The sequence below is a fragment of the Anolis carolinensis genome, unplaced genomic scaffold, assembly GCF_035594765.1.
Source record: "Anolis carolinensis isolate JA03-04 unplaced genomic scaffold, rAnoCar3.1.pri scaffold_7, whole genome shotgun sequence".
In the NCBI taxonomy this organism is placed as follows: Eukaryota; Metazoa; Chordata; class Lepidosauria; order Squamata; family Dactyloidae; genus Anolis; species Anolis carolinensis.
In genome coordinates, this window is record NW_026943818.1 from 20976194 (window position 1) to 21002241 (window position 26048).

The 26048-nt window shown below is 42.6% G+C and overlaps 1 protein-coding gene and 1 long non-coding RNA gene across 2 annotated transcripts; one reads left to right on the forward strand and one right to left on the reverse strand.

The window, feature by feature from the left end:
- Nucleotides 1-2976: 2976 nt before the first annotated feature.
- Nucleotides 2977-18507, reverse strand: blmh (bleomycin hydrolase). The gene is made up of 12 exons (XM_003227178.3): nt 18378-18507; nt 16315-16512; nt 14180-14289; nt 13221-13359; nt 12660-12748; nt 12011-12103; nt 9752-9907; nt 9471-9629; nt 9300-9367; nt 8852-8969; nt 7629-7698; nt 2977-3875 (listed from the first exon to the last, which is right to left on the reverse strand). Exons 1-12 carry the CDS (start codon nt 18388-18390, stop codon nt 3724-3726), a joined length of 1365 nt encoding a protein of 454 aa, XP_003227226.1. The 5' UTR covers nt 18391-18507; the 3' UTR covers nt 2977-3723.
- Nucleotides 9320-18421, forward strand: LOC134292965 (uncharacterized). Its single transcript, XR_010000045.1, has 3 exons — nt 9320-9419; nt 13920-14473; nt 18322-18421. It is a non-coding gene; the product is annotated as an uncharacterized LOC134292965 (long non-coding RNA).
- Nucleotides 18508-26048: the final 7541 nt, after the last annotated feature.

Genomic DNA, 26048 nt, shown 5'->3' on the forward strand with positions numbered 1-26048 from the left:
CCCTATAAATCTTTGTTGGGAAATGGAGCAGCTAAAAGTGATGGAGAAAGTCCTGCTCTATTTTGACATTATCTGCCCAGTAAAGAGATAGAAGAGTCTGAGCCAGTGGGAAATGGCACATGATGAAATTTGACAGTTTTAAAGATGCTTTGGAAGAAAGAACAGCCAACTTGGATCCTGATAGCTTCGCATCACTGCAGGATACACCTGAGCATGAAATATAAGGTGTATGATCAAATCGTCTTATCTTTGCAACATTTTCTTACGGCTTGGACATATGGTGGTTGTATGAATGAGAGACCTCCAAGTCAGCCCATCATCCACAGACCTGTCAAAGACTTCCATCCACTTGTTGTGAGGTCTGTCTCTCTTTTCTACTTCTTTCTCCCTTATCAGGCATTGTCTTTCCTATAGGTAAGGAGATTGTGAGGTCATCTATCCCAGCTCTGCTTCCAATGTGAGAGCATTAGCTGTCCCACGAGTATGGCACCTTCTAGATGCCATCGTGGTTTCAGTGTGAGACTGTTTTCATCTCATCCTTGAATAAGTCATGCTAGCTTGTACACTCTTGTATATGAACTCAAGTATTCCAACAGCCCTTATGTAGCATTCCCAGAGGCACAAGTATAGAATACAAAAGTAATTGATTAAACAGAATGCAGAGAGTTCTTTGAGTCTACAAAAGCTTATGCTACCAACTTCTTTCTCTCAATCCCAATGGAACTACAAGATCGTTTTGCTCACTTATATTCCAGATTAACACAGCTATGGTTTGGAATTCTGCCACTTTATTAAACGAAAGTTCATCGTACATTTAAAGATGACTTATTTAACACATCTGCATCCTGACTTGTTCTTACTCACCTCTCTCCTATTCTGAATTCCCATTGCTCATTCTTTAAGAATTTGGGTAAACCTAGGGATGATGAGACTAGTGCTCACACCAACTGGTCAAAGTCATGTGTTCCATGGTCATCATTTTCCTTGTCTCATTACAAGACTATAAGAAGAGGTTTTAAAAAAGGAACATGGAGCAACTTGGAAAGTTGAGAATGCCCGAATAAAAAGGGAGAACGAGATAAGAAAACTGGAAATGGCACTAAGGAAAAAAGGCAATTTCTCCCTGCCTGGTTTGCCCACCCACTTTTGGAAAATTTGACATTTTTGCTTGTATCAAGAGTGATAGATCTGAGAAAATATTCCCTTACGTCTTCCTTGTCTCCCTTCTCACACATCACCCTTATAGTCTTAGCTGGTTCCCGTTTCTTCCAAGGAGAGGGTTTGCTGCCGCCATCTAGAGTTTTATAATGGGACTGTGCTATTTAGGTCCTGAAGACTTTTAACATTAATAAGCACCGGTTGAGCATCCTTTCTCTCGAAATTCGAAATGCTTCCAAATCCAAAATACCAAGAAATTTAGATGCTCGTATAACTCCTTGGATCCCAGGTCTGTCTTCCGAAAAATGCAGGCTTGGATACCAAACACATCTTGCTTTTCCCACAAAAACAGATACGGAAAACAGAATATGTAGATTCTCAGTATAATTTCGGATGGAAAAATATTCACCAGTTGGAAATGGGATAAGGATTAAATTTTGTCCCTCAAATTTTAATGGGTTAAAATATTTGAGTTGTAAAATCCTAGAAAAATAAGAGCAACAGGATGTAGACAATGCCTAGGATGTTAAATATAGCCTTGACATATTTAAATGGTTGTGGCACATCCTTGTTTGGCTAGGCAGCGCTGCCGAGGAATTTGGAGTGAAAGCCATTCAATCCCACTGTCTGACCTTATAATGACCGTCGGAGATGGCAGAACAAGGCCAAAACTAACAAATTGAATCCAGCAGCGATTAATGGAAGGAAAAAAAACTCTCAAGATGCACAAACATACATACAAAAGGTGGCAGCTGGCATTGACAACATTCAGTGTGAAAAGGATCTAGGAGTTTGTGGAATCACAATTCAAGAAGGATATTGATTAACCAGAAGGTATCCAGAGAAGGGCAAACCAATGGAACAATGTATTCAAATGACATGATATTCTTGGTAACCTTTGCAGGAATGTCTTGATGGCATGGGCTGCTCAGAGATGGAGGTATTAAAACACCTATCTGGGGTGCATTAATTGTGGATTTCCTGTCCTGACAGTAAGTTTAGCTGCCTCAAGGGACTGCTTGTTCCATCCATTTTTAATATTTACACAGATGATCTGCCACTGTCAAAGGGACAGAGTTTCATCTATGCTGATGATCACCACTCAAGCCGGGAGCTTTGAAATGGTTGAACAGAAGCTCTCCAAAGCTTTAGGTGCTCTTACTGCCTATTACAAGGAAAACCAGCTGATTCCTAATCCATCTAAAACACAGAAGTGTGGTTTTCATCTTAAGAACAGACAAGCATCTCGAACCCTGAGAATTACCTGGGGAGGAATCCCACTGGAGCATTGCAGCACAACGAAATACGTGGGCAGCCTGAGCCCTGCCACAAGCACAATGGAGGACCTTCTCACAGCAACACCAGAAGCACTCCAAGTAACCAGCTTTTGGTCAAAAGAAATTTAGTATAATGCCAAGGTATTAATTTTGTTTGTGGTTTTTAAAAAATACATTATAGCTGTATCCTCAATTCACTTCTGACACAATCGTAGGTTTGACTGGAGATCTTTGGTTTACTTTCAACTCAACAATAATCTCTCTTTGACAGGAATATCCTAATATGGATGAATATTTCAAACGCTTGTAATTTTATGAGTTTTTCCTGGAAATGTACTGACCTGCTACTGCACCCAATTCCCTACCTATCATGAGTTTCAAAGGATATCTGTCTTATAGTCATTGGCAAGCTTGACTGTGCCCAGAGAAAGAGGGCCACGATATTCAGGAGCTCAACAAAGCTCGGAGATCAGCAGGCAAAGCACAGATGGCTTGCATTTCTCCCCATTTCAAATTATGGATTGATAACAGGACACAAAAGCTCATTCAAGCCAGATGTATTTAATTCAAACGCTTCATTAGCACCATGTAAGTTGTCAACAGCATTCCGATAAAATGCAGTTATCAGGATTTTTTTGCTTTTAAAAAACATTTCAGGCAAGAACTGGACATTCTTGAATTGAGCCTCAAATCCATTTAAGAGGTTGTTCTGCTGAGCTTCACTGAAGGGTGCAGGGAGAGAGGTGAAGAAGGAAGGGGTCCTATGGCTATGACTTTGAATCATTTCTCAGCTGGAAAAAACAAAAAGCACGACAGACTGAAGCTTATGGGTAAGAAAGGGGCTGCATCAGCCCTACAATGATTCCTTATTCTTCGCATCACGTATTCCATCTCAGAAATTTGACAGCAGAGAAAATCGTCATCCTAAGAACCGGCTAGTCATCTCAGCTTTACGCTCCGCTTTTTCTATGCAAGGTTTGCTCAGAAGGAGTTTTAGAAACAAGTTAATTAGGGAAAGCATTTAAAAGAAGGATTTCTTTTTTCTAAAAAGGAAGGTGGGCCGTACTACAAAGGGAAAGCGTACGTGAATCAGTGCGAGGTTGCGGTGTTGCTTCATCCCTGTTCCTTCAAAAGAAGTATGAAATCCCACTCTTCTATGCCGATGTCCTGGCAGAGGGACTTTGGCTCCCGGTTCCCCTCTTCACATATACATACACATACTACGGTTGCTTCAAAGCTGACCAGAAGGAGACCTCCCACCAGACCCCCTTCCTTCCCCCTCCCAAGTTCACTTGGCCAGTGCCCCCATGGGATCCCAGGCCGGCAGGACGATGGGCTCCTGATGCATGACTTCCAGGACCTCTTCCGGCACATGTTTCCGGTCCGCCACCACTTCGTAGACGTACTCCGAGAACCACTCATCCGTCATGATGAGGTAACCTGGGAACGAGGGAATCAGAAGTTCGAACCAGAATGGGCAACCATTGGAGGTCAGGGGCCACCCCTTTATAATCAGCCAAAATCAAGCAAGCAATGAAAAAAAATATAAAGAAAAGAAGGTAAAGTTCAAGCAGGTAGTTTGCAGTGCATGTAAACAAAACCTCAAAAGGCAGTTTGATAATCCCAGGATTTTTTTGTTGAATTTCCTGATAAAACCTACAGGATTGCAAAGATCTCAGGATCCAAGTCTCTACTTTTTATCCAGGTTTCAAATTTTCCAGGTTTTTGTGTGTCAGGAGCAACTTGAGAAACTGCAAGTCGTTTCTGGTGTGAGAGAATTAGCCATCTGCAAGGAAGTTGCCCAGGGGACGCCTGGATGTTTGATGTTTACCATCCTATGGGAGACTTCTTTCATGTCCCCACATGGGGAGTTGGAGCTGACAGAGGAAGCTCACCTGCTCTCCCCAGATTCGTACCACCAACCTATTGGTCAGCAGTCCTGCCAGACAAGGGTTTAACCTTGCACCACCGGGGCTCCACGGTTCCAGGTAAGAAGAAAGGATTGTTTCCAACCTCAAGCTTAGCCCATAGATCTGTTATAAATCAGGAAGGTTTATCTGATTCATTGCTGCAATCTGCAAATAATATTTGGAGGGTTCTATGTATTTATTTGATTAACTTTGTGCCAGGGCTCACCCTCTACTCTGCCCAGCATCTACTTCCTAACTAGAAGCATCTAAGTAAAGGTAAAGGTTTCCCCATGACATTAAGTCTAGTCGAGTCTGACTGGGGGTTGGTGCTCATATCAATTTTTAAGCCAAAGATCCGGTATTGTCCGTAGACGCCTTCTAGATCATGTGTCCGGCATGACTGCATGAGCGCTGAAGCAGTACCTAGGTTGGTAGAAGCTGGGACTAGCAACAGGAGTTCACCCTGCCCATGGATTCGAACTGCCAACTTTCTGATCAGCAAGTTCTGCAGCTTAGTGGTTTAACTTGCTGCACCACTGTGGGCCCTTCTCGTCTAGCTTAAATATCTCTTACCCTATCCCGCACCCCTGAGTAGGAAAGGATAAAATTATTTCCACCTTGATCTGCAAACGGAATCTTTAGTGTATTCGTAAAATACACAAAGAAATCTATTTTTCTGTGTGTTTGAATGACAACCTGTGAACAAATGTGATTGGTATTTGATGCCTGGAAACACAGAGTCTGGAACGGTCCTGAACTGGCCATCCTAAGTGCTGAGGAGTTTCCTACAGTGAGAACAAGTCCCTTTTCAGATGGGAAATGTACCAGCGAAGGGTGAGGTCAATGGAAGGCATCCTTGTATAGATCCCAGCCTTTGCTTTCAGCACAATCTGGGACGACAGGCCAAGAAAGTCAGACCTCCCTCTGCAAACTGAGTCTAATCTCGCCTTTGTTGTTTCAGGCTGTCCTCTGCCATCCCTTTCACACTGGGCTTGTTATTTCAAACTCTGCGCACCAGGCCTCCGTTCCAACTCTAACATCCTCATTTTTCACCTCTTCCTTAACAACAGGGTTGCCAGACCGCCACTCCGCTGCCTGGAAGCCAAGCTGCCCTGAATTCTTATCTGAGAGGTCAGAGCTGCAAAGTGAGAAGCCTCCATAGCTCTATTTCTGCTATGCCATTTCTAGGTTTTGAGGGGTCTTAGAAAGGCTTTATGATGCCCAGTTTCACCTGGACCCTATCTGGAGGTGCTCCTCCAGAAAGCAAGTTTTAGAGACCTTGGGAAAGTTCCCATCATCTCCATTCTTCTGTTACCCCCTGCCTGGAGTGCAGGCCTACCTTACAGAACAAGGCATTAGCCAGATAATGTTTTTGCCTGGTTTGAGAAAGGAAAAGGAGAGATTAAATTAGGATTAGAATTTTACTTGCTTCACCTTTTCAGAAACACATTCACAGATGCGTGGCTTAATCTCTCGATATTGTAATACAAAGCAAGAAGGAATTGATTCAGGCTTGGACGCTGTTGCGGGCAAGAAAGCAAGCTGGACGAGGTGAAGTTTAGAGGAATGCCTGTAATCCGGTGAGAGTCTTTTGCCCAGCTATTTTTAAACCGATGTGGTTCAGGCTCCTCTTTTGTGGTTAACAGCAGGGGTGCCGGGTCAGCGGTGTGGGAGAGAGTGTTTGCACTGCCACGGCAACTCCAAAAACTCAGGATTTTTAGCACTCTAATAAAACGGGGCGGCAAACCAAGAACTATAAATAGGGGAGGGCTGACCCGGAAGGCAGCCTTTTCCATGCTTAGTGGTGGAATCCGAAGATGGATTTAATTGTATTTGTCTTTTCTGCTGTTGCATCTTAAGGGATCCATTTAATGCTCTATTATCCTATCTTAATTACCTGAAACTGGTTGACATCGCATATAGGATTTTAAGTCTATGCCGCCCTGAGATTTCACATTACAGTATTTTAACACAGAGCAGGAATGAAGAGGCATTTAGGATATCTCCACAGCACCAGTGTGGCATAATGGATTGAAGGGGCAATAACTATAAGAGACAAGGGTTTGATTCCTGCTTGGCTCTGGAAATCTACTGCATGGTCTTGGGTAAGCCATTCCCTTTAAAGACAAGAATGCTCTGAACCAATTTTGCCAAGAAAACTCCATGATGGGTTCACCTTTGGGTCACTATAATTCAGGAAAGGCTTGAAAGCACATAACAACTAACACCATATCGGAAGCTGAAATTGGATACAAAGAAGCATCCAGGCCACTGCATGGAAGGATGGGAAAATTGGATTTTTTTAAACTTCTGACCGTCAAACCACAGAATATGAGCTTTGTCTTGAACATCCGTCAACTCTCCGGCCCAGAACAAACAAAAGAAGTTCAGCATTTGAGGAGGAGAAGCAAATTCCATCTTTACCAGAACCGAGGTTTGCAAAAGGCCAGATTTTAATGTAAACTTCTACTCCCATTGGCTCCTGCTAAAATGGCCGAGAGCAAGGGTGATAGGAGCTGTAAACCAACAATCATCATCATCATCATCATCATTTAATTACTTATTAATCGCCCTCTATCCAAGATGCTCTAGATCCAATATCTGGAGGATGCCTGCCATAGATGTGGGCAAAACCTCAGGAGTGAATGCTTCTGGAACATGGCCATACAGCCCAGAAAACTCACAGCAACCCAGTGATTCTGGCCATGAAAGCCTTCAGCAACACAAGTTGTAGATTCCCCAGCCTCAGTGGGAATCATGCAACCAACTGGATGATGGTAGACTATAACTCCCAGAATCCCTGACTAGAAGTGATGAGAATCATAGTCCTAGAACTTGAATCTATTTTGCATCTGCTACATTGGGCCAGTTACTTCCTTCTCTGGCTCTGAAAGAAGCAACAACAGAGAAATCACTTCTGTTGTTGTTGTTTTTTTTCAGAAAGGCAAATGAACTTTTCTTACAAAAAATGCGATTACATCAGGAGCATGAGGAATGCGAGGCAATTAGCGACAGACTTTGTGTGCTGCCTTCTGGCTTTCTCCTTTAGCTCTGCAATAAACCTCCATCCTGTGATTTTTCTAATCTCTGCCTTATGACCCTGGGGTAATTAAAAGGAACATGGATACAGTAAACTCAGCTCAGTGTCAATGACAGACCCTTTGGCTGAAAGGACACACAGAGAATGCTTTGTTCATTATGGACCCCGAATCTTGGATCTCCTCTTCCAAGCCTTTGCCCATATTTTGCAGCAGGTAAACGCCGGATCTAAGGAACATCTTACCTTTATTTCCACGTTCTTCGCCCCAGGAGTTCTCCACACGCCATTTTTCAAAGCAGCCCTCTTTGTCTTCCTAAAAAAAGCAAACATTTTGGAGTAAACTTCAAATGTTTACTCTTATGGACTCCCAATTCCCAGTGTCCTGAAGACAACTCTCCTAATTGCAGGATTCTAGGAACTGTCATCAGAAAAGGTAAAGGTTTGAGACTCTTGTTAAGTTTTCTAACTGATGGATCTAGACAGGTAACTGGCATCATTTCCCTTACTATTTTGATCTTGAAGCTACAAATGGATCTTGAAGCTACCAATGGCAAAGGGGCCACAGTAACGCAGTGGGTTAAACCACTGGCTGCGGGGTGAGCTCCCGACTGATAGCCCTAGCTCCTGCCAACCTAGCAGTTCTAACATGCATTGTGAGTAGATCAATAGGTACTGCATTGGCGGGAAGGTAAAAGGGTGCCTCATGGCTCATTCCGGCAACATGATCGGAAATGTCTACAAACAACAGGCTCCTCGGCATGCAAAAATGGAACAAGAGCACCTCTCCAAGACAGAAGTTGAGCATCGCTTCCAGATGCCGGAGATGAAAAAGGGAAGGCCTTTACCTTTGTCTGTGTATTGTATGCTGCTGTTGTTCACTGTGTAATTAGGCATCAATGTTTGCTTTATATGTGTATACTGTAATCCGCTCTGAGTCCCTCCTGGGAGATGAAGCGGAATATAAATAATATTATTATTTCTAGTTCAGCCAAAGCTTCTTTGCTCAGGTCCAAAACCAGGCAAGCCGGCGGTGGAATTTCTGCATGGAATTATATTCAAGCTCTTACAACCGGATCAAGCAACCTTCACATTGGCTCAAATGTTGGCAAGGATTAAAATGTCGCTTTCGGGGGAAGAAAATTAAATTGCAGGTCTTGCAAAGAAAAGAAAAATCAGCTTGCACAACAGGTATTTTTAAAAAAAACAATCCCAATTTAATACCTGCCTCTACCAGACATTGTTGTAGATCTGCCAACTGTTTTTTTTTAAAAAAAAGGCAGTCCTGAGGTATTACACTTAATAATCTTCCTAGGCTTAATTTGAGGATAAAGAGCCTCCAGATGTTCAGACAAGCCACTTCTCAACTGTGTTATGGGTTTAGCTGAGGTTCCTTTTGTTATTTCTTTATTTGAACTCACAGATAGCTGAGCATAACTTTTGTCTGAATGAACTCTTCTTACACTTACCTCCTCGCTGAAGGCGGTCAGGACCATGGCGTGAGTCATCATGGAGTCGCCAAAGATGAGGCGTTCATCCTTTTTCATGGTCTTGACTGATACACCAAAGAGCAACTCATGATTAAATCTACAGAGGTTGCACAAAAGAAATGATCAGCACCAGGGCTGAATAACAGCTCCCCTTTTCAAACTACAGATTACAACTCCCTTATCTAGAAAATCTCCCAAACACCAAACTTTTGGCACTGCAGATTCATTGGGTTTTTAGCTATAACCAGCGTGTTGGCTTTGTTGAGAGCCTCCCAACAATGTATATGAAACCAAGAAACTTTCTTTGCTCTTGGTCAGAACATGGGTAATGGGGAGGAATTTCCTTTTGGACTGTAACTCCCAGAACCCTCGAGTTATTGGGGGATTCTGGGAGTTGTAGTTTAAAAAATGTTTGCCCACAACTTACATATTCATGTCATTGATTCCCAGTTTGCTGTTGAAGTGCTTCCCGACGTCACAGCCGAACCATACTGCCTAAGGAGAGAGAAGGAGGGACGCAAGCTCAAGACCGGCCCTGACGACAAAGGTAGTGGGAGAACTATGGGATGGAGGAGAAGAGCAGGCAAAAAGGTCTCACCTCTCCGTCACGAATGGATGCTGCCGCCACTTTCTTTAGGAGATCGATAGGCTGGTTGTTGTAGAGAGTCTTCCTCCCACCAACCATGTTCCCCAAATACTCCACGGTGTAGAGCCGGTTGTATTCATTCTTGGGCCGAGGGTCATTTACCAGGCAGACCTGTGTGTCAAAAAGGGGAAAGGCTATATTTGAGAGGGATATTCCTCTTCACTTTCGACTGCATCATTATACTAAACATAGTGGTCTATTGTTCTTGACTTTGACTTATGGCAATGGCCAACCTTGCTCTCCATGTTAAAGAGGGGCTTGACATGCTCCTTATAGAAGTCCAGTGGGGAGATGGGGCCGATTTTGTGGTAATTCTTCTCTTTGTCATAATACTCCCAAGTGAACGTCTTTGGGGGGCTCCCCAGACAGATGGTGACCACTCTGAATACCTGGCAGGAGGGAAAAAAACACCAAGTTGAACCAGTCAGGCCCCAATTCTGACCTTCAACTGGTCATGACTGTAATCATTTTTATATTAAAACATTTCAGCATAGCAATCTCATTAAAAAGGAAGAGAGACAAGGAACGGGAGTGAAGGAAACTGAAACACGTCTATACTGTGATAGATTGAATGAGGCAATATGGCACTGACAGCTAAGTTTGGGAGGAGAAAACAGTAGCTGGTCCGAGTGGAGTGAATTGAATTGGATTTGCTGTTTGGTTGATTCCTCCTAGGCAGGCTGCATTGCACTATACTATATTGGTGTATTTATATTCTATTACTAGAATATATATAGAATATATATAGAGGTAACGGTGCTCCATGCAGTCATGCCGGCCACATGAACTTGGAGGTGTCTACGGACAACGCCGGCTCTTTGGCTTAGAAATGGAGATGAGCACCAACCCCCAGAGTCAGACATGACTGGACTTAACGTCAGGGGAAACCTTTACCTTACTAGCTTGGATACCCAGCATTGCCCAGGTTATTTGAAATAAGTCAATGTTTTAATTGTACAAAATGCATAAGGTTGTAGGTGAACTACAACTGACATCATGCCAGGTTAATCTCGAGAAATTCCATCAGTAGTTAAAGTTTGTTATGTTGGGCAAGTTTGCTGTAGAATAGATGCATCATTGATTAATTTTATCACCCCAAGAGGCCAGGCTAATGAGCACATAAAACAGGACCTTCTGTGTAGTAGCAAGGGACTGGTGCATCCTTGCTGAACCGATTAGATCGAACTGTATAACTTTCAATCACCAGGGTTTTTTTTCCTGAATAGTGTTTTAGCGTACATTGTTTTGGGAGCCCTGGCAAACAGAGGATGAACATGTACTTCTAATAAATAATAAACTGCAATGAATGAGCTGGACTGTCCAGGTCAGCAAAGCATGTAGTGCTCCTTCACTTGCCTCTGGGGCATGGAATGGACCAGATCGTTCCCCAAGATTACAGGAAAGGAGAGAAAAGGCAAGGGACTTGGTATGCCCCATTCACTTCGGCAGAAAAAATGGAAATCAAAGATACAGAATGGGGGACGCCTGGCTTGACAGCAGTGTGTGCGAAAAAGACCTTGGAGTCCTCGTGGACAACAAGTTAAACATGAGCCAACAATGTGATGCGGCTGCTAAAAAAGCCAATGGGATTCTGGCCTGCATCAATAGGGGAATAGCGTCTAGATCCAGGGAAGTTATGCTCCCCCTCTATTCTGCCTTGGTCAGACCACACCTGGAATACTGTGTCCAATTTTGGGCACCACAGTTGAAGGGAGATGTTGACAAGCTGGAAAGCGTCCAGAGGAGGGCGACTAAAATGATTAAGGGTCTGGAGAACAAGCCCTATGAGGAGCGGCTTAAAGAGCTGGGCATGTTTAGCCTGCAGAAGAGAAGGCTGAGAGGAGACATGATAGCCATGTACAAATATGTGAAGGGAAGTCATAGGGAAGAGGGAGCAAGCTTGTTTTCTGCTGCCCTGCAGACTAGGACACGGAACAATGGCTTCAAACTACAGGAAAGGAGATTCCACCTGAACATCAGGAAGAACTTCCTCACTGTGAGAAAGGCTGTTCGGCAGTGGAACTCTCTCCCCGGGGCTGTGGTGGAGGCTCCTTCCTTGGAGGCTTTTAAGCAGAGGCTGGATGGCCATCTGTCGGGGGTGCTTTGAATGCGATTTCCTGCTTCTTAGCAGGGGGTTGGACTAGATGGCCCATGTGGTCTCTTCCAACTCTACTATTCTATGATTCTATGATCCGACGGCACAAAAAGGCCAAGCCATTTGCATTGCCTTTGCCGCCCCCTGGCGTGGCATTCTGGCTCACATACCTGGTCAGCACAGGACCAAGAAATCCCACCAAAAGAGAAAGAACTTTTAAAACTAAAACCCCAAAATGATTATTTCAACAAGTCAGCAAGGCATGGCAATGGAATATAGAGGTTCTCCATGTACAGGAGGAAACTGATATCTTTCAACAGTAGCTCACCCTTCATGGACAGTAAATGTTTCACGTCATGTGCACTATTATTATGATTTCACTAAATCTACACCCCACCTCTTCTATCATGGCATCCTTGGCCGCACAGAGCTCATCCTCATTACATCCGGTCTCCACCATGTTTCGTAGCCGGTGGCAATACTCCCGCATCTGTTTGGAAAAGTAGAGAAGTTAAGAGACACGTGTTATTCTAAAGAGCTCTGGAATCACTCCCCACAAATCACGACTGCCTTGAATAGTGCCTTTTTTGAAGACGAACGCTTTTATTTTTGAACTAGCTTGGGTACCTGGCCCAGGTTATTTGAGTTTGAGATTACAGTAGAGTCTCACTTATCCAACATAAATGGGCTGGCGGAATGTTGGATAAGCGAATATGTTGGATAATAAGGAGAGATTAGGAAAAAGCCTATTAAGGTTATGATTTTACAAATTAAGCACCAAAACATCATGTTATACAACAAATTTGACAGAAAAAGTAGTTCATTACACATTAATGCTATGTAGTAATTACTGTATTTATGAATTTAGCACCAAAATATCATGATATATTGAAAACATTGACTACAAAAATGTGTTGGATAATCCAGAACATTGGATAAGTGAGAGTTGAATAAGTGAGACTCTACTGTATTAGTTTTCAGGAGTGCGGCTATCCCACAATCTCTACATTAAAAATTTCCCCACTATTCCTGTCAGCCTCCATTACCTTGTAGCTCAGGATCTCATTCATCCGTCTGGAAGCCTCGGTAGTGAATGATTCAGGGAAAAGTTTCTTGGGAATGACGCCGTGTTTCTCTGCAATGAAACAAGTGTTCAAAGGAAATCAGCGAGGGAAGGAAAGAGCGTTCTGCTCCAGCACAATCTGCGTTGATTTTAGATTAAGGACATATTGTACAAGATCGAGGCAGGGCACTCATAACTAACTATTTACTTCTCTCTACCTTTGGCATCAGAAAGGGGAATAGTAATTGCTGGCTGAAAGGCCTGAGTTTAATCCCGGCAGCATCTCAGGTTATGGCTGGAAATCTTGGCACAACCTTATCAATCAGTGCTAACAAACCTGAACTAAAATACACACAGTTTCTTTGCTGAATCATATTGGGCTGAATAAAACCTGAGGTTCGGCTTTTCTTCTGCATCTGTCTCTCGCAGCAATTCGAAATTGGTTACGCTTTTGGAAGTTTGAGCCTTCTACTTCTTTCTCTTCTACTACCACCAAACGTAGACCATAGGAAGAGAAAGGGTTTTTCTCCGCTGGCCTTCTTACCAATTAGGTTGACCAGCATATCCCATTGTCCACCATCGTTGCAGGGATTGGCCAGCAAGAACTGCACCAGCCGGCTGTCCACAGGCTCATTCTTTGCTGTCTTCACAAAGGCATCCAGGAAATAGTAACAGCGTTCCACCTGGGATTAAAAGTAGGCAAATCACAAAGCCCAGTTAGTGGAGCCTCCGTTAGGCTTTGCCTTAACATATAGGGGGATATTATTGAAAGGTTTAGAGAGATGTATGTGTGGGGGGTGTCAAATTGTCTTGAAAAGCCCTTGATTTAGAGGCAGGCTTTCTCCAAACACTTTTCTGTGTTTCAATGTTCCTGTCAGATTCTGGAAGCTGTCAACCTTCCAATCCCCTGTGGCTAACCCTTTCTCCGCTAACAACTATCACCACAAATCTTGTGGCGGCAAGTTCCAAAGAGTAATTATAGGGTGTACAGAGAAGTTGCTTCCTTCTGCCAGAGGTATCACTCCATCAGCAAATGCTATCATTATGGGAGAAGTGCCACTGATCCCCACAATCCCTTTGCCGCCCATGCCCTCTTTCCCCACCATCTGCAGTTGTAGAAATAAAGCTATAAAGCTGCGGTTTATATTCTAAATTGTGTAAGTGAAAAGCAGCAGTGAAATAAGACCTGATGATAATTTATACAACTTTGTTGGATATAACATTTTACAGTCTCTCCTCACAGGGCCTTCTTAGCAGCTGTTCCCAGGCTCTGAAATATCCTTCCTAGAAGAACTAGACTGGCTAAGCAGAGCCAGTCCTAATTAAGAATTGGATGAGAGACCACCAAGGAATCCAGGTGCCATTGAATCTATTTCCAAGAACTGGGAAAACCACTTTTGTAGATCACTGAAATCCATAAGCCAACTTGAAGGCACAGACACACAGCACCACCAATAACAACAACAGCCTTTGCCAGGAGAAGGAAGGTTTATGCACACAAACCTTATCCCAGAAGAAGAGATGGGCCTGGCTGAACTCAAACTCCTCGATGTTGAGCTTCTTCATGAATGGAAGACGCATCACGTTCAGGCAGGAGAAAATCCAGCAGCGGCCTGAAGAAAGAGACAGAGAGAACAAACTATCAAAATAGAAGCAGAGGAGAAATGGAGACATCCAAGCTAAGAAGTCTCCAAGGTGTTGTTGTGCATTGAGGACTAGCGGCCACAATCCCAAATTCTGCAATTCCCTTTCTTGGAAGTCCAGTCAGCTCCCTCCCTGTTGTTCTTCCGCCACCAGGTAAAGACCTCTTTTATCTAGGGAAGCCTTTGGGTTTTGATAGATTGCACAGAGAGAGCTTTTAATGGGGTGTGCGCATTGTGTTTCTATTTCATTGCATTTTAAATTCTAAATGTGCTTTTAAAACTGCTTTTAACACACACTGGCTTAATTATGTTTTAACTTATATACCAAGAAGCTTTCTTATTTTAGTTGTACAAGTTGAGGATCCCTTATCCGAAATGCTTGGGACCAGATGTGTTTTGGATCTTGGAATGTACATACGCAATCCACATTAGATAGAACTCCTTCCTAAAATATATTACTCATCTTATGATACTTGTTTTGTCAATAATACACAGGTTGAGTACCTTTATCCAAAATCCTGGGGACCAGAAGCATTTGGGATTGCAGATTTTGGGAAACCTATATTTGCATAAGGAGATTTTGGCTTTAAATAGCATAGGGAAGGTTGAACACCCCTGTGGCGTTTGTTTTGATGTCTGTGCCCCTGTTCAGAGGATTTTGCCTCACTTCCTGTCCCTGTGATCATTGGATTTTGGGAAATTTTGCTTGTTGTGGAAAGAAGGGATGATACTTGATGAAACTTTGGTGGAGATACCTTTTCCCCATGATAACTCTTCCAGGAATAAATTTCCCTTGCTAGAGATAGATTTCTCTCACTTCCTGTTGTCTCACCCTGTTCTTAACTGTGAGTCATTTGTAAATTGGATGTTTATAACTTGGGTACAGCCTGTATTTCAATGTGTTGTCGAAGGCTTTCATGGCCAGAATCACTGGATTGCTGTGAGTTTTCCGGACTATCAGGCCATGTTCCAGAAGCATTCTCGCCTAACGTTTCACCCACATCTATGACAGGCATCCTTATTTATTTATTTATTTATTTATTTTTCAAACTTATATGCCGCCACTCCCCTAGGGCTCGGGGCGGCTTACAAGAACCGGCTAAAATCAACAATTTAAAAACATCTTTAAAAATCATCTTAAAAACATCCTAAAAGCACCTTTTAAAACATCAATAACCTTAGAGGTTGTGAGATCTGTTGGGAAATTGGCAAGTGGGGTTTATATATCTGTGGAATAATGTCCAAGGTGGGAGAAAGAACTCTTGTCTGCTTGAGGCAAGTGTGAATGTTGCAATTGACCACCTTGATTAGCATTGAATAGCCTTGCCGTTTCAAAACCTGGCTGCTTCCAGCCTGGGGGAATCCTTTGTTGGGAGGTAATTAGCTGGCCCTGATTGTTTCCTGTCTGGAATTTCTATGATTTCTGAGTGTTGTTCTTTATTTACTGTCCTGATTTTAGAGTTTTTTAATACTGGTAGCCAGATTTTGTTCATTTTCACGGTTTCCTCCTTTCTGTTGAAATTGTCCATATGCCTGTGGATTTCAATGGCCTCTCTATGTAGTCTCACCTGGTGGTTGTTCGAGTGGTCCAGTATTTCTATGTTCTCAGATAATATGCTGTGTACAGGTTGGTTCATCAGGTGCTCTGATATGGCTGAATTTTTCAGAAGAGCTGGGATTACCTTTCATGTATGTGCTATTATTGTTATGATGGTTCATGTTATTACTAGTAGCAGTAGTAATAGTATCCTGCTTTTCTCCAGGACTGGAACCCAAAGCCTTAATAACTATACAGTCTAAAATGTATATATGGATGTTTTTAATTAATGTTTAATTGTTTTAACTGTAATTGTTTTAAACATTATGTTGCCTGGCATGTAATGATTACTAATTGTAAGGCCGCCCTGAGAAGGACAGGATATGAATGCTAGAAATAAATAAATAAATAACTACGAAGACTTGGCCAGGTGTAAGGAGGTGCATCCCCCTCCTTACCCGAGTTCTTCTGGTTGGTGACGGGTTTGCCCTCGGCAGGTATGGCATGTTGGAACACCTGGAGGGTGTCTTGCACCACGCTCCGCTCCAGGCACAGCTCCAGCGGATCCGCACAGGTGGCCACATTTTGGGCCAAGTGGTACCGGGGCTCAGCTTTCAGGCTGAGGTTGAAAGCTTCGACTTTCTTCAGGCTTAACCCTGTTCAAAAACAAAGTTGAATTGGCGACACTCAAAATTGCAAAAAGGGAGACAGTAAGTTAAGAGACACTCCTGAAAAATCACTCACAGACCGTCCCCAAGTAATGAACAAGATAGGTTCTGTAGGTTTGTTCTTAAGATGAATTTTTATGTAAGCTGGAACAGACATACAACTAATCACAGCCTGCTTGGGCTTTAAATGTAGACATGCGCCTATCTTTTTTAGGCTCCAAGGTGCTGCCAGATCTCTTTGGCTATGGATATTCCAGACTAACTCGGCCGTGTCTTTGAATTTAAATATAAAAAAGTATTAAGACTTTCAAAACTAGCACCTGCTGCTTCTCAATGATGAAGAGGCACAGACCTGCCCTGCTATTTTAATTTATTCGCTATCCGCCTTTCGAATCAAACCAGGTTATTAATAAAAAGGTATGGAAGGAATGTAGGACCAGGAAATAGGTTCAAATGAGAAACCAGAAAGAGAATAAGAGAATAAAGTAGAACAGGCCTGAGCAAACCTCAGCCCTCCAGGTGTTTTGGACTCCAACTCCCACAATTCCTAACAGCCTTGGATAAATATATATTTATCCAAGGTTCTGGATTATCCAAGGCATTTTTGTAGTCAATGTTTTCAATATATCGTGATATATTAAAACATGGTTATTTCAATGTGCATTCGAATAAATAGTTCCAGTTAGTTATTAGTTGCCAGAACTACTGCACTTTATCACACTCCACTCTTATTGATTGAACTCTGTAATGAGATCCTTAATTCCATCTTGTAGAGTTTAGCTTGGATAAGTGAGACTCTACTGTACAGTGTGTTGTCAAAGGCCTTCATGGCCGGAATCACTGGATCGCTGTGAGTTTTCCAGGCTGCCTGGCCATGTTCCAGAAGCATTCTCTCCTGACGTTTTGCCCACATCTATGGCAGGCATCCTCAGAGGTTGTGAGGACATTCCACAGATATGATTGGGGTTTCTATCGGAGCCTCCGGTGGCGTAGTGGGTTAAAGCCTTGTGACTTGAAGGTTGGGTTGCTGACCTGAAGGTTGCCAGGTTCAAATCCAATCCGGGGAGAGCGCGGATGAGCTCCCTCTATCAGCTCCAGCTCCATCCGGGGACATGAGAGAAGCCTCCCTCAAGGATGATAAAAACATCAAAACATCCGGGCGTCCCCTGGGCAACGTCCTTGCAGACGGCCAATTCTCTCACTCCAGAAGCAACTTGCAGTTTCTCAAGTCGCTCCTGACACGAAAAAAGGGGGTTTCTGAGCGTGAACAGAGTTCCTTTGCCTGATCTGTATTGTTATTGTGTTGCTATGATTTTTGCTATGTTCCAGAAGCATTCTCTCCTGACGTTTTGCCCACATCTATGGCAGGCATCCTCAGAGGTTGTGAGGACATTCCACAGATATGTATGGGGTTAAAGATATATATAAACCCCACTTGCCTAGTTTCCAACAGGCCTCACAACCTCTGCCATAGATGTGTGAGAAACGTCAGGAAAGAATGCTTCTGGAACATGGCCAGCAACCCAATAACAATACAGATCAGGCCAAGGAACTCTGTCCGTGCTCAGAAACACTCCTTGGCACCCTTCTCCATTCAGGACCAAGGAGAGAGGCAGAGGGAAAGAAAGGCTGGGCTCCCGCCTAGAAGGTGAGCCCCCACCGATCCCTCTTGATGCCCTCTGCACATGCTCTGGGGCCTCTCCCCCAAGGCAAGGCCTCGTCTGCACCGCATTCATACTACAGATCAAACAGGTGCTGGGTCCGAGCTTTGTTTCATATCCCCCCCTCTTCTAATAGGCCTATTGGAAAGGGGCAGCACTCTGCACATGCTCAGAGTCCCGATGGCAACGCACCTGGGAAACTCATGCTGGAGCTGGATGGCCTCGGAGGAGTCCCAAAGAAGAGCCGGGCAACGACACCGGAAGCGGCTTTTATATAGCCTCGGAAGCAGGAAGCACGCCCGGCGACGGTGAGTGGGGCGGGACAAAAGGGGGCCGCGTTCTCTCACCCCTCCGCTTTCCAGAGCAGAGAGTTTCTTAAAGGGGCCGCCCCGAATTTGATTCTCTTCCCTATAATATATTCCCTCCTTCCATATTGCATATTTTAAGACCAGGAGATTTCTTGGAAATCTCGAAACGAGCCAGGGTGTGTTATTTTTATCTATATTTATTATTGTAATATTTGTATGCATAGTGTTTTAATTATTTTCACAGTTTTTGCTTGCTCTATATAGTTTTCAACTGACTCTGTAATTACAGTAGAGTCTCACTTATCCAAGCTAAACGGGCCGTCAGAACCTTGGATGATCGAATATCTTGGATAATAAGGAGGGATTAAGGAAAAGCCTATTAAACATAAAATTAGGTTATGTTTTTACAAATTAAGCACCAAAACTTCATGTTATACTAAGGCAGGAATGAAGGGGTAGGAGGAAATGGCCATATAAGGAGGTACGAGCAGGCCAGGAACACAGCCGATGGGTTATCACATGGTTTCCCTGAAATCATGTGTTTTGAGAGAAACGAAAGTAATGAAATGTAATACTGCACCACAAATATGCACCAATGGTTTGATATGTGGGCGGTCGTAAACTGAACCCACTGAATTGTATAAATAGACACTCGACCCTGTCTGCGGCGTTCTCCCTTTTGAGCATCTAGTTGTGCGTGGGATGAACCTCTGCAGCTGCAGGAAACTTTTAGTAAACTGCTTTCTTTGGGAAAAAGAAAAAACCTCCAGTTGTCTGTCTCCTACTTCCACTGCGTCCGCACAGACACACGAGAAGCCGGGAAGAGGGGAAATCTGGTTTCCGCTACATTTTCTGGTGACCCCGACGTGATTCCACAATAAGACGGGCCAGGAGATCGGAGACGGATCCCGTTGGCGGGACGGTCCCAACTCGGCGGTGGGGGCCAGAGGCAACTACCGTGAGACGAGAAGGGGCCCCTGAATATTGTAAGACCGGCTGCGGTACTTGCCTCTGATGCCAACGCCGGCCGACGGTGGGAGCCGCAACGACAGCGAGGTTCCAAAGAAACCAGGCAGGGAAAAGGATCCAGGGAAAAGTCCAGGGGCGAAGGTTGGTCCGACGTCTACAGCAATCTGGCAAGTATAGTGGTTAAAATGAGACACTAAGGGAACACAGTTACCAGCGCCGGGAGGGGACACACAAAGGTTCCCAGGGAGGTATAAAAGGGTTTCTGTCTTGTGATTCCTGACACACACCGTTGAGTGTCCAGGTGCCCAGTCCAAGGCAGTCCCCTCTATTAGGCAGGATGGGAGGCAGTGGGTTCAAATCCACCACCCCATTACAGTGTATGTTAGATAATTTCGGCTCAGTTGCAAGTAGAGCCGTAGAAGGAATTCCCCAGAGAACAAGACTTGTGAGGGTGCCCCAAGACCAAGTCGTGCAGGGCTCATGAGGAGTCGCAACTCCCGGGGAAAGGAAAAAAAAAAAACTGTTTGATTTCTTTGTCATATGTGGGAAATAATGAGTTTCAAGTTCTGCATGTTTCGTGGTAATATTGAAGTGAAAATGAAAAATGAGTCTATAGATTTACACAAAAAATGTTGAGCACAAATATCTAGAAATGTTTTATTACGGTTGAAAAAATCTGATTCGAAGAGGTTCTGTCTGTGTTAGTTTGCTTTTGCTGACAAGCTGCAGAGAGGCAGAAAAAGGGAGGGAGTTAAAGTGGTGTTGAGGCTCAGAAAGTTTTTTTTTTTTCCTTGTTATTTCTGAGGAACAAAGGCTGTTTTCTTAAAAAGTTTTCTTTTGCACCTGGGCCTCATGCCAAAAAGATAGTGGGAAAATCTTGACAGTTCAAGGTAAAAACTCCCTGTTATTCTGGTTAAACTCAGGCGAAATGCCCAGAGGAAGATAATGGAATTCCAGTGGACAGCCAAGGTCAATGAAAGCCGCTGTGAAATGTAATGTGAATTTAATATGAAAAAAAAAAAGAAAGAAAGAAAATGATGATGTAAATGTGTGTATATATATATATATATATAATATTTTGGGGTTCTGTCTTTCACCTGGATCTTAAATCCTTGCTTTGGACTTATTTTGGGACAACTGGGTGAGAATGTTTTCATGAGCTGAGAGAGAGTGTGTGACTTTATCTAAACAACTAACCACTAATCAGAATTCCTGTGGACTTTGTGTGAATGAGATGTATGTGTTGAATTCAAAATGCATAAAGAGTTATAAACAATGTTAGTAGATTTGTTCAGAAGCAATTCGGAAGCTGTAGATATTTTTTTTTTGAAAAAAAAAATGGTCTTAGGCTTGAAAAAAAAAATCCTTGTTTTGAAAGAACAATGCTTCAGTGTTTTTAGAGAACATGGTGCTACAGACTTTAAACCCCTTACAGGTTATAGGGAAATGTTGGAGGTTCTTTTTTTTGCAGCACTTTGGAATACAAGGAGAGGAGTTATTGGTTGTAGAGACTTTGTATGGAAAACTGTCACAAGTTGGCAGTGCAAGAAAAAATATATATATATATATTTGTTTTTGAAAAAAAAAAAAAATTGACCCCATATTCCTGACACAGAAGGATTAAGAACTGACATTGATTTTTAAATTTTTTTATTGACATTTTATTCAAAAAGGGAGCTAGTGCTTCATAATAATTTTGTGAGATTTGGATTCTGGACTTTGTGACTTTGGCCCAACTCTTTCTAAAGGTTACGGAAAGGGAGGACTAGGACTTTTGTAAAATGGGACATTAGATCCTGCAAATAGGGGCATTTTTTCCATCGCCCCCAGCCTGGATTTTGCCAGATTTGAGAAGCGGCAGGAGGCTTTTCAACGTGTGTTACTAACAAATTTTGATCTGTTCAACGAGTCGGTGTAAAAGGGGAATTGAGTAAGTTTAACACTGCAGCAGGACTGGAGTGGAAGATTGCATTGCAGCAAGTGGATACACGATTGTTAAATCGTTTGCGGAAAGGAAAAGAAAAAGATGCGGAGAAGAAAGATTTTGTTGGATTTCAAGACAGATGAGTGTGTTGTCAAAGGCACAACCTCTGAGGAGGCCTGCCGTGGATGTGAGCGAAACGACTAGAGAGAGTGCTTCAAGAGCCATACAGCCTGGAAGGATGAGTATTTCCCTCCCCTTCTTTTCCCTCTCATTGTTTTTTGCTACAGGTCCTGAACTCCTGTATGGGATAAAACCCAGAAGTCTATGAGACATGTTTATTGAGAGGCCTGGGAGGGCCTATAGGTGTTGCTGAGTGCTAAGGCTGTGATGGAGTGTGGCATAAGGCTGGAGGCTGTAAGGGCTGACCAACTCAACAACATACAATTTTCTATTTTGACCCAACTCTCCTGGTTAGGACCTTTTGTAACGGGACATTGCAAATAATTCGGATTTTTGCCGGATTTGAGAGACAATGAGGGACTTTTTATATGCCATCTAACAACCTTGCTTTTTAAGCCAAAAGGAGGATATAGCACGGAGACAATGTGACAAAGAATAAAATAAGTTAACCATTGCAGCAGGACCAGAGTAAAAAGGATTACTGCAGATCGCGGAAGAAGGCCCATGGAGGAATCATTTCTTAAGAGGCCATGGAGGGGTCGTTTGGGAGCTGAATAGTGGCCTACCTGCCCCACCCGTGGAGAGACAAGGGATTTCAACAAGATTGGCTGAGACAAAAGTGATGCCGAACAGGATGATCGACAGATGGGTAATCCGTTCCCCCTCCCCCATTCTCTCTCACTGTCTTCCTGTTTTCTTTTTCAGCTTTTTTTTTTTGGACTCCTGTTCCTAAATTGGAGATCCATAAGGCATTGTTACTGAGAGGCCTGTTTTCCAAAATGGAGATCCATAAGGCATTATTACTGGAAGGCCTGTTTTGGAATCCAAAACGCGCAGGAGTTTAAGTCTACCCCACGCCACACACTGGGTATACTGAGTATGACAGCTAAAGCCCTGTGAGAGATGGAGATTTTCTTTACAGATTTTTCTTTACACAGAGACAATTCTTAGAGACTAGAGACTTGATTGGACAAAGAGACTTTCTTCAAATTAACTGAACATTATTCCTTTGATCAAGGAAGAGGAAACACACCCCCAGTTTGACTTTATGCCAAAGACTGAAAAGACCTGAAAGTTGGACATGCATGTGAATGGCCACCTCTGGCCATAGCAACAAATCCATCATCGGAAGAAGCCAAATGACTGGGCTAGATCAGAATTCTACTGTGGACTATGTCCTTTCTAAAACCTGATTAATATTTTTAATCCTCATGTGTTGTTTACCTCTGGTGATGAAACTATGTACAAATGCTATTCTGCGCTCATTTTCCACTGAAAAGATAGCTTGGCTACAAGCTAGAAGGGATTGGAGGGACCCATAAGTCTGCTCATTTAGTTTGCTTCAGCTTTTGTATACACGCTTCGCAAAAAAAAAAAAAAAAAAAAAAAAAATGGGGGAATAAGGCAGGAATGAAGGGGTAGGAGGAAATGGCCATATAAGGAGGTACGAGCAGGCCAGGAACACAGCCGATGGGTTATCACATGGTTTCCCTGAAATCATGTGTTTTGAGAGAAACGAAAGTAATGAAATGTAATACTGCACCACAAATATGCACCAATGGTTTGATATGTGGGCGGTCGTAAACTGAACCCACTGAATTGTATAAATAGACACTCGACCCTGTCTGCGGCGTTCTCCCTTTTGAGCATCTAGTTGTGCGTGGGATGAACCTCTGCAGCTGCAGGAAACTTTTAGTAAACTGCTTTCTTTGGGAAAAAGAAAAAACCTCCAGTTGTCTGTCTCCTACTTCCACTGCGTCCGCACAGACACACGAGAAGCCGGGAAGAGGGGAAATCTGGTTTCCGCTACAATACTACAAATTGTACAGAAAAGTAGTTCAATACGCAGTAATGTTATGTTGTAATTACTGTATTTAAAATTTAGCACCAAAATATCATGATATATTGAAAACATTGACTACAAAAATGGCTTGGATAATCCAGAACCTTGGATAAGCGAGTCTTGGATAAGTAAAGCTCTACTGTATTTGTATGCACAGTATTTTAATTATTTTCACAGTTTTTCCTTGCTCTATATAATTTTCAACTGACTTGGTAATTATTTATTATTTACAGTAGAGTCTCACTTATCCAAGCTTCACTTATCCAGGGTTCTGTATTATCCAAGGCAGTCTGCCTTTTAGTTGTCATTGGTTTTGTAGTAATTGTTGCAATGTTTTGGTGCTAAATTCATAAATACAGTAATTACAACATAACATTACTGCATATTGAACTACTTTTTCTGTCAAATTTGTTGTATAACATGATGTTTTGGTGCTTAATTTGTACAACCATAACCTAATTTGATGTGTTTTTCCTTAATCCCTCCTTATTATCCAAGATATTTGCTTATCCAAGGTTCTGCCAGCCTGTTTAGCTTGGATAAGTGAGACTCTACTGTACTAAATATACCTTATAAATATAGTTCACACAGCTGATAATTATTATTGACATTTTAATAATAATAATAATAATAATAATAATAATAATAATAATAATACATCACACAGTCCTAAATGCTTGGGAAGTGTTCGACTTGTGATTTTGTGATATGAAATCCAGCATGTCTATCTTGTTTGCTGTGTCATACAATAAAATAATAATAATAAATATTTGCAGTCCAGCTTTAAAGCTGCAAGGCTATTCAATGCTAATCAAGCTGGCCAGTAGCAACTTTTACACCTGCCTCCAGCAGACAAGAGTTCTTTCTCCCACCCTGGACATCATTCCACAGGGATATAAGCCCCACTTGCCTACATTTCCAACAGATCTCACAACGTCTGAGGATGCCGTAGATGTGGGTGAAACATCAGGAGAGAATGCTTCTGGAACATGGCCAGACAGCCCGGAAAACTCACAGCAACCCAGTGATTCCGGACATGAAAGGCTTCGACAATAGTTTCGTAACTGCCATTGACTTGCATTACGGCCTTCCATTGCATTCAGGTAAGCAAGATTAAATGTTCTTTATGCTAATTAATGCTAATTCCCGGCGCGACTCAATGCTGTGAGAACCACACCTTCCGCCTGATAAAAAAAATCTCATTAGAGCAGGATCCGTCCTCCATTTCAATTAAAAACTTCATTCCCGGATAGGCCAAACAATTCCTGCATCGGAGTCGCCGATCTCCTGCTCCATATTCAGGCGGTTAATAGGGATTTTTAATTACCTGGAAATTATATAGAGATGCAACGAAGGCGCCTTACCGGTTCCGTTTGCAAATAGTTTGCAGATTCTGCACCTGGCTGGTCTCTTTCTACAACTCTTGCTCCATCTACATTGCCATATAAAATCTAGATTATCTGCTTTCAACTGGATTATATGACAGTGCGGACTGGATTGTCTGCTGTGATATAAGGTCTATAGCAGGCATGGGCAAACTTTGGCCCTCCAGGTGTGTTGGACTTCAACTCCCACAATTCCTAACAGCTGGTAGTGTTATCCCATACCTGGTCTATAGTTCGTGGCCATCAAGTTGGCCTGGGAATAAAGAGGACAGCCAGCCCATCTCTTCTGGAAAGTATTCCATGTCAGGGCAAATAAGGATAGTAATAACATCTCTATCTGCCATAAAACCTTGCCACACGCCCAGTGAAAGATGTAATTTCACTTTGACAGTGAAATACTGCTTGCGTGTGCCTCCCGCTTGGCTTTCTGTTAAAAGCGGCCAAGTTTCTAAAATACGTTTTAATGGAACAATTACGGGAGGAAGAGAAGCTTAAGGAGAGGCACCTTCCTCCAAAGTCAGTTCTCATTGAGTTGCCAACAATGGCAGAAAACAAAAGAAAAAGACCGCATATTGTTGTTGTTGTTGTTCTTTTTGCTACAGTGGTTATTTCATTTAGATCCTGCTTTTCTATCTGGAACAAGACCCACCTTAAATGCATATTATTAGCTAATATTTTCTCTTGATTGAGACCCATAACATTCACCACCTTTAAAACATTATTATTATTATTATTATTATTATTATTATTATTATTGACACAACAACATAGTATGACACAGCAAACAAGATAGATATGCTGGATTTCGTATCACAAAATCACAAAAGTCAAACACTTCCCAAGCATTTAGGACTGTGTGATGTATTATTGTAATTTTTTATTATTATTATTTTATTATGGAACAGCAAACAAGATAGAAATGCTGGATTTCGTATCACAAAATCACAAGTCGAACACTTCCCAAGTGTCTAGGACTGTGTGATGTATTTTTGGATGATGCGTGCAGATCCCAGTCGGGTGGCCTTTTGCAGTTGGCAGATCGTAATTTTGTCAATGTCTATTGTGTTTATTATTATTATTATTATTATTATTCACTACTATTCTCTTGATTGAGGCCCAAAAGGCTCATCATCTTGAAAACAATACTATTATTGGGTTGCTGTAAATTTTCCTGACTTTGTGGCCACTACCTTAAAAACATTATTTTGGCTGCTGTTGTTGTTGTTGCTATTGTTGTTGCTGCTGCTGTTGTTG

What these genes read in the sequence shown, in the direction of transcription:
- blmh (XM_003227178.3), bottom strand. An exon ending in ATCTCTTCTTCTGGGATAAG is followed by an intron (nt 13,360 to 14,179) that starts GTTTGTGTGCAT and finishes TTTTAATCCCAG; the next exon opens with GTGGAACGCTGTTACTATTT. An exon ending in CGAAGAACGTGGAAATAAAG is followed by an intron (nt 3,876 to 7,628) that starts GTAAGATGTTCC and finishes CCTCGTTCCCAG; the next exon opens with GTTACCTCATCATGACGGAT.